This window comes from Coffea arabica, chromosome 4e (genome assembly GCF_036785885.1).
Source record: "Coffea arabica cultivar ET-39 chromosome 4e, Coffea Arabica ET-39 HiFi, whole genome shotgun sequence".
Classification (NCBI taxonomy): Eukaryota; Viridiplantae; Streptophyta; class Magnoliopsida; order Gentianales; family Rubiaceae; genus Coffea; species Coffea arabica.
This window is the reverse complement of record NC_092317.1, coordinates 17971083-17984217: the sequence shown is the minus strand read 5'-3', so window position 1 is coordinate 17984217 and position 13135 is coordinate 17971083. Positions and strand designations below refer to the sequence as shown.

At 36.2% G+C, this 13135-nt stretch overlaps 1 protein-coding gene across 1 annotated transcript; it reads left to right on the top strand.

The window, feature by feature from the left end:
- Positions 1–322: 322 nt before the first annotated feature.
- LOC113742112 (uncharacterized) lies at positions 323–12136 on the top strand. The gene is made up of 5 exons (XM_072046525.1): positions 323–355; positions 893–1100; positions 1263–1296; positions 8865–8927; positions 11789–12136. The coding sequence occupies exons 1-5, from the start codon at positions 323–325 to the stop codon at positions 11796–11798; spliced, it is 348 nt and encodes a 115-aa protein (XP_071902626.1). The 3' UTR covers positions 11799–12136.
- The last annotated feature ends 999 nt before the right edge of the window (positions 12137–13135 follow it).

Here is a 13135-nt window from a genome sequence, read left to right as displayed (position 1 = left end):
CATGAGCAATTTGATATTCTATTACGAGCCATCACAATCAACTTGTCTTGTGCAAGTTGGTCAATAAAAAAGGTTGTAAATCGAGAGTTCAAACCTTATACTATGTAATTTAAATGAGGTGCATCTGGAGTTCAAACTTCACATCGTGTGATTTAAAAAAATTTAAAAGGTGTCAAAGTATTCCTTTATCTAGATAATGCTTTTTTTTTTTCTGTAATTCCTTACATAATCCAGTTGGGTCAAGATAGTGCAGATATTGTTGATACTCAGAAAAAGTATATATAAGGAGTGACTTTTCCATTGTAAATTATCATTTCAACAGATGACTCATTTATTTCAGATAGTCATTTGGGAGGTGCGGGCATTGCGGTTTGTGATAATATAGGTTCAATATCCCCGGAAAGTATATGTATCGTCACTTACACAACCGAAGCTGCGGCATGCTTGAAATGAAAAGTGTAATTTTGTCCAAAAAAAAAAAAAAGATGTGCACAATAAAACTCAATTCCCAGTTTGATAAATTTGCTGAATTGGACACTTTCGAACATATCAATTACTTTTCTGTCTTGGTTTTTTTCTTTTTCTTTTTTTTTTTTGATAACAACCATTTCGATTCCTTTTCCACCATTTTTTTTTTAAAAACAGGGGTTAAGGTGGGGGGGGGGGTAATTGTAGATTCACACATATTTTCTTGATAACTCAAAACTGTGACCTACTCGTTATAGTGATCCTTTTTTACTCCCTTATTAACATATCTAGTCTATTGGGGAACGGGGAGGTTTGCAATTGAGTTGACGTGGCGCTTCGTCATTGGTCAATTGGTGGTTGTCTTCAATTAATTGAGCGAATTGAATTGAGGACAAAATTGAGATTTCACCTCCTTCTTGGATAGATAGGGTTCTTGAGAGTCTTCGCTTGCGCTGCTCATTGTCTTTCTTGCTTTTGCTTCGTCGCTTTCTTCCTTTCTTCTCAGGTTCTTTCTCCCTTCCTTCCTCTTTCTCTGTTTTTCACTTCTTCTCTTTCTTCTTTAATTGAATATCAAATAACAGTGCAAGACAAAATAGAGGTCACACGTTGGTCTTCTTCTTACAAGTTAAAGGGTATTTCCCTTTGGTTTTCTCTCTTAATTACGTTAACTTTCATTTTTATTTTTTTTACAATCTTTCTCTGTATAGCTTTTTATTTTTTATCCTTTTATGAAAGTAACTATTTACCATCTATTTTGTTGCTACCGTCTTTTCTTCTATTGTTTGGATTTGCAGGTTCGCATGGTAGCGGTTTCATCTTCTTGCTCAGGTATTTCGCTCTATTTTCTCTTACTGCTATTTTTTCTTTTTATTTTGAATATCTCCCCTCCTTTTTTTTTTTTCAAAACGTTAGTTTACTTGCATTGATCTATAAAAGAGAATTTACAATTCGAGCAAAGGCCCGATCATATGTACAACACGTGTTCAATGACACGGAGGAACAAGAGTTTCCTCATCCAACAAAATGCCTAAGGCATATGAGCTAACATTAGCACAAACATCCTTATCATCATAACTAACTAAGCAAAAAGAGCACATTCGAAACAAAGACTTTAAACATAATATATTTTCAAGGATTGTTGTCAATCTGCAGTCTGAGGATTTGCCAAACTTAAGGCGCTTCAGTAGGTCCTTGTTGTGAATTTGTATACTGATGTTGCGCCACTGTCTGTCCAATGCTTTGCATAAAATCAATTGAACAGCTGCGGCATCATCAATATTTTTGTCTCCTGAACTTCTGTCTTTTAAGGCCCACAACTCCTTTGCCTCCGTTGGCATCCTAGTAATATCAACTCCAATTCCCAGCACTGCAGGTCTTTGTGATCTTCTGGTTGCCATCTTCAGAATTATGAGATCATGGCTTTGTTATGCATGACAGTCCTCTTCCAGGGTTGTCAGTGTTTCTGTTGTACTCCTAGAGTTCTTCATAGGCTCTAAGTCCTCTAGTTCTAGCCACTCCTTGTGTGCTTTTTGAATAACACTACACGGATGGCTGCAAGTCTGTTGTTCAAACTCCCTCTTATTTCTGTCCTTCCAAATCTGCCACAGTATATTAGCCGTAAGTCCCATGTGGCTTTTTCCTTCTTGCCTTTTCCTAGCCTCAGTAATTGTACTTCACCATTTTTGAAAGTTCCCTGTCTGATCTTTAGCTCCATCCCAAATTAATGGAGCTACTTTCCAAATCTTCTGTGCTAGAGGACACGTCAGTAAGGTGTGCTCAATTGTCTCAGGCTCTTCTCCACATCTTTTACACACTGGATCCCCTAATGCAGTTCTCTTGTGTATAGCCTCTCTGACTGGTAGAGCACCATTGATACACTTCCAGATGAAGATTTTAACTTTATGCTTGATATTGAGCTTCCACAGAGTGTTCCAAAGATGTTTGTTTTGGATACTACCCGCATCAAGGCTTGTTCCAGCATTCTCCATTTTTGTTTTTGTGCCTGAGCTATCTTCCATTAATCTCTTGTTGCCTGATTTTACTGTGTACACACCCCCTTCACTGTGTTTCCAATAATTAGAATCTGCTCTGCCTGCTAGACTTATTGGAATACTAAGTATCCTTTCTGCATTAGATTTGTTGAAAAGTCTAAAGATTATATTTGTGTTCCATCTTCTGTTAGTAATTAGTTGTTGGACTGTGTCATATTCACAGTTTGGTGGTCTTGGAGTAGAAGGCCTGCCATTCGGAGCTTTTGGTATCCACTTGTGCTCCCATATTTTGGTGCTACTCCCATTACCAATTCTCCGCAATACACCTTCTTCCACCATTTCCCTCACACTTATCAGACCTTTCCAAAACCAAGAAGCACAGCCTTGCACTTTGCAATTAAAGATTGACCCCTTAGGAAAATGCTTGGCTTTCAATACCTTGCTCATAAGGAGATTAAGCTTGGTGATTAACCTCCAGATCTGTTTTCCTAATAGAGCTTTATTGAAGGCCTCCAAATCCTTAAACCCCAGTCCTCCTTCCTTTCTATCCCTAGCCATTTTCCTCCAAGAAGTCCAGTGCATTTTGTTTTTCCCATTAGCTTCCCCCCACCAGTAGTTTGCCATAGCTGAACTGAGATCCTTACAAAGTTTCCTTGGCAATTTGAAACACGACATAGCATATGTGGGCATGGCCATTGTGACAGCTTTAAGCATAACTTCCTTCCCTGCATGGCTTAAAAGCTTATTCTTCCAGCCTTCCAATCGTCTGTTGATGTTTTCTCTTATGTAACCGAAGATTTGGTCTTTCGTCCTTGAAATCACCATGGGTAGACCAAGATACTTTCCTTGTTTCACTTCTTCCATACCCCCTAGGATACTGCATATCTCACTTTTCTGCCTTCTATCTACATTCTTACTAAAGATCACATATGACTTCTCTAAGTTGATCAATTGTCCAGAAGCTTGTTCATACACCTTTAAGATTATCATGAGTTCTTCAGCTTGCTGCTTATCAGCTCCACAAAAAATGAGTGAGTCATCAGCAAAGAAAAGATGAGTAATGTTTGGTCCCTGCCTACTAATTTTCACACCTTTCAAGCTCCTATCCTCAGCAGATCTTTGGAGTAAATTTGAGAAACCTTCAGAGCATATAAAAAAAAGATAAGGTGACAGTGGGTCACCCTACCTTATCCCTCTACCTGGCTTCACATATCCTTTTACCTCTCCATTGCAGTTGAAAGAATATGAAACAGTCTCCATGCATCTTGCAATCCAGTGTACCCATTTTTCACAAAAACCCATTTTGAGCATCATTGCTTTCAAGAAGTGCCATTCCACCCTATCGTAAGCTTTAGCCATGTCTAACTTGATAGCCATATACCCTTCTTTCCCAAGCCTTTTGTTTTTCAGATATTGCATGTATTCTTGAGCTATAATCACATTATCAAGAATTTGCCTATCAGGGATAAAGGCGGACTGATTTTTACTGATACATTTGTCAAGAACTGGTTTCAATCTGTTAGCCAAAATTTTGGAAATGATTTTGTACAACACACTACACAGACTTATAGGCCTATAGTTTTTCAAACATGTAGGATTCAGGACCTTGGGGATCAAAGAGATAACAGTATGATTAATGGACTTCAACATGCAACCAGACACAAAGAAATCTTGGACTGCCTGGGTTATATCCTTCTTGATCAAATTCCAGGATCTTTGAAAGAACAGGGGGGTCATTCCATCTACACCTGGTGCTTTATCCGGGTTCATGGAAAAAATGGCAGATCTAATCTCCTCCTCATGAACTGGTCTGGTCAGATTGAAATTCATCTTCTTAGTAATAGTATGAGTAATACCCCTTAAAACCTCAGAACTGTCTCCTACCCCATCACTGGCAAACAGATTTTTATAAAACATGGACATTTATCCACAAGATCCTCCTCATTCTTTGTCCATGAACCATCATCTCTTTGGACACTAGAGATACTATTCCTGTTCCTCCTACCTCTCACAGACGCGTGGAAGAAACTAGTGTTCTTATCACCCTCTCTAAGCCATTGTACTCTTGCTTTTTGGCTCCAAAAAGATTCCTCCTCCCTAAAAGCCTTCTTCAGTTGTTCCTTCAGATCCTTCCTTATGACCCCTTTGTTCTCCAAGCTGGACCTCTCATTGTCATCTAGTTTGCTCTTGATGTCCTTAATGCTAACCTTAGAATTTGCTTGGAAGGTGTTTTTCCACTTTAAGATTTCCACCCTACAATTTCTCACTTTCCTAGTCACTTTAAACATTTTAGTTCCTTGTTCCTCCTTACTCCAGGCCTTCTCAATAACTTTTTGAAAACCCTCATTCTGAGGCCATCTCTTGTCAAAGTAAAATCTTTTCTTCTTTTTCTTATATGCAGGCTCAGAGTCCAACATTATCAAACTATGATCAGAAGCATAAGACTCTAAGTGCTTACAGACGGCCCCCTCAAACTTCTGGCTCCACTCACAGCTACTAAGACATCTATCTAGTCTTTGCCTTACTTCCCCTATATGATCCCAATGGTTGCTCCAAGTCCAGGGGTGACCCTCGTAGCCTAAGTCCACTAAACTATTTTCAGCAATAAAGTCCTTAAAAGCCATGAAACTCTTCTCCTCTCTCTGGACACCCCCCCCATTTCTCTTCATTAGAAATAATATCATTAAAATCTCCAGCAATAACATATTTTTCCCCCCACAATCTTTTCCTATCCTTTAACACCTTCCACTGTTGTTTTCTAACTTGATCATCACAACTAGCATACACTCCTATGAACCACCAATCATCCTGTGGTTCTCTACCTCCTATTTTAGCTTCAATGGTAAAAGCTGTTTGGAGAGTGGTTAAGATTCTAACACTATCATTCCAAAACAGGCACATACCACCAGATCTATGCATAGCTTCAGTAACCACACTATTGTCAAACCTTAACCAGCTTTTAACTCTGGCCATGTACTGCTCCCTATTCTTAGTCTCACTCAGAAAAATAATGTCTGGAGAGAAGAGGTTGTTCACCTCCCTCAGCTGGGGAATTGTCAAGGGGCTCCCCACTCCTTGACAATTCCACACCACAACCCTCATAAGCACTTGGGGGCCCCATTAAGGAAGGGCCCCTCCTCCTCTTGGTTAGGCTCTAGAACCACCATCATCTCAAGGGGTTTAGCTTTCTTACAGGTCTGACTAACACTTACCTCACAATCCATATCCTCATCTTTTAGCATTGTTTTCCTCTTCCCCCCACCAATCTGAATATTTCCTTGCCTATTCAGCTCTCTTAAAGGTCTTCTAGATTTGATTGGGGCAGACACCTTTCTATTCAACCTAGCTGACTGCTTCCTAATCGCCTCCTGCACTTTCCCATTGTTATTAAACATCTCCTGTATCAGCATCTCACCCTCTAGAACTCCCTCCAAATTGCCACCATTACTAGCACCTGGTATAGCAAGAGAGCTATCCTCCTCCATTTCAGTACTACTTTCTACAAGGGGGGTCTTGGCTGCTTCAATAACTAGAGCCCCTTCCTGTTCATTCTTACCCCCCTCAGCTTGTTTCTGCATCTCTTGTTGCCTATGTGAACCCCCTGTGTGTTCTTCCTCTTGAAAGAGGCCAGACTCTCCACCATCAATCCTCATCCCATTCAGGTCTTTAGAAAGGTTCTGACGATCATGCCTCTCCCTCTCCAAGACCTTATTCAACTCTAATTGGTTCTTCTCCAGAACACTACCCGGCTGGGCTATTTCAACTAAATTTCCATTGAGGAACTTCCAGTAACGTTTATCCTTATCCACCTCAGGTCTAGTTTGATTGGTCTGTGGTGAGCTCTTAGTGTTTCCTGCTCTCAACTAGGGGCCATACTGATTATCCATATTTCTTCCTAATGTTTCTAACTGAACGGTGCAAGTTCTTTCACCATGTCCTACGAAACCACATTTATAACAGAAATCAGGACATCTTTCGTACTTAAACGCTACCCAAGTCAATATTCCCTCAGTTTTAACTATGGTCCCTCTCAGCAGGGGTTTAGATAAATCCACAATCACAAACACCTTCAAATGCCTTCCTTCCTTTCCCCCTATTTGGGGGATTATAACATCCTTAACCTGGTGAAACACAGACCCTATCTTACGACCAATCTCTTTAGTGATCCAATGAATCGGTAAATTCCACACTTGCACCCACATAGGAGCCAATTTAAAGGCTTCCATATTACCTTCTATACCTTCCATCCACCTGTTCAACACCAACACTTGGTTATCTATTACCCAAGGTCCTCCTTCAAGGATCTTTTCCCTATCACCAGAGTTCGGTAAGTTGAACTGAAAAAGGTTCGGACCCAGCTCTACTACCCCCAAATTTTTGGGATACCCCCATGCAACCGTGACGAACCCTTTTACCCCTGCAAAGCTCACCACCTTCTCACCCATAATTCTCCCTATTATACTGTCCTTACACTCTCTAACCCCACTTTCTAGATCCCCTAAGTCCAAAGTAGCTCCAGTAAGTTCATTACCAGCTAAAGAGAATTTCTGCATCATATCACTCAGATCCGCCTCCATAGAAACAGACTAGGAACTACGGGGAAAAAACCCACAACTGGGTAAGGAGATGAGAGAACAGACACAAAGAACAGAGGGGACAAGAGGAATAGAAAGAGGAGGGAGTAGGTTTCCGAACTAGGAGAAGCTCAGAGTACAGACTTTACTGAAACAAAAAATGCTTACCGCCGAACAGGGACAAATACCAGAAAAACAGTAGTTTTACCCACAACACGCAAATACTAAAACATGAATAGCTCAGGAATCACACATTACCTCATCATCTGGAGCCGTAGCTGCGAGAATCAGCGTATGCTATCAAGAACGACATAGCTTGCAACTTCATAATTACGTTTCTTCTCAATCCTCTGTAATAGATATTTCCATTACTCCAGCCATACCACTACTTTTTGCAATAACTCGTGCAATTACTATGTCCAAACTAGAATCAAGAATTCTGGAGTTTGGAGTATAGGAAAGTTGTTGAAATCTAGAGCATTGCCGGGAATCGTGAGTTTAGAAGTTTGAAAAGTTTTTGAAAACCCACCAGTGGGGGGAAAGTTCTCTCAAGGAGAGAGAAAGGTGCTCTCAAGGAGAGAGAAAGTAGACTCATAGGAATATCTCCCCTCCTAGATCTTTCTTTTTTCTTCAATAAATTTTTTTTTTTTACCATCCAAAAATTATCTATCGTTGTTGTAATTTTTTCAGAGATGTCTTTTTTTAAAGATCTCTAGTTGTTGGTACTTTTAAACGGGAGTTCAATTTCTTTTTTGTTAGTTTGTTCTACACATACAGAGTTTATGAATCTAGGGAAGTTGGGATGAATTTTAAGTATTTGATATTTTTTTTGCAATATCATTAAAATGTTTAGATCATTATTTGATTTGTGTTTTTTTTTGCTAGAGTGTCATTATTTAACTTGGTTTAGCGTCTTTATAGCTCGACATATTACTGTTGCTTGGGTAAACATTTTAGCTTTAGGAATCAGTGTTTTTTTATTGCCTTGAAGATTGCAGGGTGTAAAAAACACTTATTCATGTCGATATATTCACCAAGATTTAGTTCTACCTTTTTTTGGGAAGTCATTTGCTTTATTCATATCTAGAGGAGATTTTTATTGTGCCTATAGCATAGCATATGGTAGCACAGGCGTGATGTGGACAAGATTTGCCTCAAACAAGAAGATTTTGTCTAGGAAAAAAATCATATGATTTGCTTTAGTATTTTTATTTAACATGCATTTGCATTATATTTCAGGTTCGAATCTGCAGTTTGCAGTTGCAGTTGATGTTTTTAGAGATTTTAATAGTTCAGGTTCCAATCTCAGTCCTCCTTTATGTTTTGCATACTGTTTAGACAGAACTATCCAAAAGAAGAGAGGTTTAGTTGGTTGAAATCATCATATGCGAAATTTGATGGTTTTGTTTTTTTTTTTGATAAAAAAATTTGGATTTGTTTTTCTTTTCCCTTTTCTGGTTTTTTCAGTTGGCGTTTTCTTTAATTTTGGTTTCTTAATCAATTTGCTTGATTAAGCTAGAATAATAGTGCATGCATGCATGTCTATTGTAGTGCATGTTTGCATATCTTATACTAATTATATACAATTGCATGTCTTCTTGAACAATCACGAACTCATATGTGAAATTGATCATTGGCCAAAGTTTCGAGTTACCAAAGGCATCTTGTGATGATACGTATTTTAATGACTATTTGTTAATAATTGTTTTTATAGTACAGAAAATTATAAGTCTCTTAGTAAAATTTGTTGACAGTTTATATAGTGAATCTCAAGTTGATAAATGATCGAAGTTCTTTAATAGCAATTTTAATTGATTTTTTGTGTTTGTAGGCAGTCAAAGGTTTGCCCAAGGATAGGAAATCTCTATCAAATGCTGGGCAGTGGCTTGAAGCAGTGAGTAAATTAACAATTTGATTAAAGACTTTAAATCATATCATTAACTAGAAAATGGATCAAGTTACTGCATAGCTATAGTTTTGCCCCTTGTTATTTTGCACTAATTAGCTGGATAATTTCTTACTTTTGCTTCCATTAAAATGTGAATTAAAATCTTATCTTTACTTCGCTGACCTATTTCAATTTAATTCGTCTTACCTATTTCAATCTTTTGTGATTACGGATATAGTTCCATGCTTGAGAAAAAGACCAATGAATGACTTCATATTACCTATTTCAATGTGATTGTATATTTCCTTTTATAGACAGCATATAGCGGTCCAAATCCTTTCACAGATTCACCTGGCATGCAATAAAATTAGCTTTAAAAGTTTTTTTTTTTGAGTTTAACTATTTGCTATTTTGAGTTTTAGATCATTGTTGTCTTCTGACATTGCAAATTACTTTTTTTTTTTGGTAACTTCTAAAAGTCACATTAGGGACTAGGGGTTGCCCTACTGCATTGATATGAACTGGATGTGAAACTTTGGAAATGCATTCATATGTTTAGTGCTTAATGCCGTTTATGGTTTGGCATAACAAATTCTTCAGTTCCTGCTAATTCTCAGGCTTTGTTGCTATTGTTTTGCTTCCTATTGTGTTTTCACATACCCTATGCTAGATTTGATGGTCTAATATATTAATTATAATTATCTTTTATGCTCTAATATGTTCCAAATGTTTATTACAAGATATTAACAAAGTACAAAGGATTGGAGAAATTCGTTTTTCAAAGTGCACCTTTATTTAGGTTCTTTGTTTTTATCCCCTGAGAAAAAGTTAATCTAATTTGATTTAGTATTTTTCTTGATAGGACTTATCAATATCTATCTTATGAATCTTTGTTGTACAAACTAACCAATTGCTTTCTGCCTAGGGGCAGTTTTTGCTTAATACGACTAATATAAATGGTTTTGATGCTTGTAGGTAGTAAAATATTTGCTGAAGGAGAAATACCAAATATTAGATTTTTGGTACAGGCTAGGAAGTGGTAAGTAAATTAACATTTTTTTTAGAAGTATTAAATTATGCATTTATGCTTGGAGTGGTCATTGACCGCATTACAATATTTAAATTACCATTCTTGGAGTATGAAATTTTGTGAAGGTACCACGTTTCCTTTAGATTTAGAGTCAGTTTCTTTAGTATTTTACCTATTTTAGTAAATTCATCAATAAGAGGTTGCAAGTTGAGGTTTAATAGCATTTGCTTTCACCCTATTTCATTGAAAGTTATGATTCCGGATGAAATCATTATAAATTTTTTCTCTGCTTTGATGGTGTCATTTTTGAATTACTCTTTAGACTAGGGCTGCAAACGAGCCGAGTCGAGTCGAGTTTTGGGCTAATCGAGCCGAGTCTCGACTAAATTTTACCAAGTTCGAGCTCGAGCTCGAGCTCGACGAGCCGGCAATTTTCAAGCTCGAGCTCGACTCGAATCAAGTCGAGCCGAGCTCGAGTCGAGCTCGAGTCGAGCTCGAACTCGAGCTCGAGCTCGAAAAAAATAAAAAATAATTATTTTATTTTTTAAAAAATAAATAAAATAATATTTTTTTCTTAATAAATAATAAAATATTAAGGATATATACGTAATTTTACTATGAAAATAAAAAATAAAAAAAAAATAAATATATATAATATACATAATTTTATTATTAAATAAAAATAAAAAAAAAAAAAAAAATATATATATATATATATATATATATATATATATATATACTCAAGCTCGCGAGCCGGCTCGCGAGCTAACGAGCTTAATATTCTGAGCTCGAGTTCGAGCTCGAGTTTGAATTGAGCCGGCTCGAGCTCGACTCGAGCTTGACTCGAGCCGCTCGAGAGCGGCTCGATTCGTTTGCAGCCCTACTTTAGACGTAGTAATTTCTAAGAAAATGATGTACATTGACTGATTGTAGCTTTTGTTACTCGCTGTCCTATCCTCAGAATGATGTTAACTGAAATGGCTAAAAGAACCTCTAAGATAAGATCTTTGTATATAGAAAAAGAATGTTCATGTGCTGCATCCCAGTTGTAAGTTTAAATAGTGCCGCCCTAAATTTCTAGCCAAATTGTGTATAACTGGGGAATGATCAAAATGGTGGTGATTACCCCTTATCTTCTCCACCTTTTCTCAATTAGACAACTAGAATTTTCCAACACTTTTATATAAAAAAGAAAATTAAAATCTCAGAATTACAAAGAGAATAAAATTGCTTTCAGGATTTAAAAAATAAACTCTAACAAATACCAAACTAATATATTAAAATTTCTTTGTAGCTTTTGCTTGAATCTTTTGGAGCTTTTTAAGAAAGAAGAGAAAATTTTCTTTTAGTTTAAATTGATGTCCTATGTTCATTCATGTTGTCTGGGTGAAAATGTGGCATGAATGAAATATATCTACATGATTTATAGGCTAAAATGCATGTGTTGTTTTTGGCTTTCTGTTCTTTATTTATTTACCTAGAATTCATGTTTGAGAAAAAAATGACTGGCAAGAGGTATTTATCCAAATATGATGGTGGCTCAGAATGCATCTATTGTTTATTAGCTTTCTATTCTTTATTTATATATCCAACATTAATGTTTGAGAAAAGGTTGAATGGCAAGAGGTATTATTGAAATATAATGGTGGCTCAAACTTAGGAGTAGGGAATGTGTTCTTGACGACTTTGTTTTATATTTCATGCTTTAGTATTTCATTAAAATTTTGCAATGAAGTGTGGCAAAAACTGCGGGTACGTTACCTGTGATTTAACAAGATTGTCATTCTACTATTTATACAAAATGTTACTAAATTTTAATATAATTCATTCTTGGCAGATCTGATTGATATTTAGATAGCTGGAACTTGGAAGCAAATGGAAGCTCATGGAGTTTTGTCATGAATGTTTGATGCTTTGTTTTCTCCTTTCCAATATCTTTAGCAAAATTCATTATTTACTTCAACAGCCACTTGTTATAGTATAGATGATTTTTTTTTTTGGGTTCTTCACCACTTATACATAGTTCCACTAGAATTGGCTGATTGAACGCAACGCTAGATAAGAAAAGACGAGAGGCAATTCTAGATATAGTAGTCTGTACTTTGGGATGAATGTATCTTATATCTTAAATTGTAACTTTTCACAGGTAATGAGATACATCGTACAATCGGAGAGTTTACCTCAATTATGTGTTATTATGCTCTTCAACTTTATTAGTATTATTTCTTTTCTTAATTGAAATGTCGGCAAAATGCTTCATTATCTACCACACACAGAAAATGATAAAAAAATAATTTTTGATTGGAAAAATACAGCCAATGAGGGCTATGGGCATATTAGCCTTGTAAAATCCCATTGCGCATATTGAACTTGTAACTTCACACCGCACATAGTGCGGTGATCCTCTCCTAGTTTCTTATAAATCATAATTGAATTACCATTATCCTATTATTTATTCCTTTAATACAAACATTTTCTCCCTGTAAATATGGGAGTGTTTATGTTATTCATTCTTAATTTCTCATATTCCTAATTTTGATTTCTTAATCAATTTTAATAATTTCTTACTTTTTATTCACTTCTCAAATTGGAGAAGTTTCTTATAGGTTTAGTTTTTGTTGGATTGAATTTTAATCAAGGACAATATTAATGGAGCGCGACTGTAGGAGATATAAAAGAACAATAACTTGGAAAGTGATGATGCAGAAAAAGGGTGAACTTTAATCAAGAACAATTTTAATGGATGGCGACTTTAGGAGATATAAATGCACAAAACATTGGAAAGTAATGATACAAAAAGTGAAAAAATAAACCTTAATGAAGGAAGACCTTTTTTGAGTAGTGAAACATGAAAAACTAAAAGTACCTTTAACAGAGCTAAGATTAAGGTCATAGAAATTTTGGTTCTATTTAAACAAATCTCTTACCTCATGATGTATAAGTGCTTGGATAGTAGATTATTTGGAATAATTTTCTAAAAAAAATAGTATACTACTTTTTTAACGTGGTATATGTGAGATAAAAAAAGGTGGTTGAAAATGTGTATGAAGCAAGTGAAAAATTTTGATAGATAATCTCTATCCAAATATCATTTCTTGGAGACCCAATTTCAACTTTTGATTCTGAAAAATCTATTTGATGGTATTTGTAACAGATTTTGGTATTTCGGTTTTAGGTTTATTGG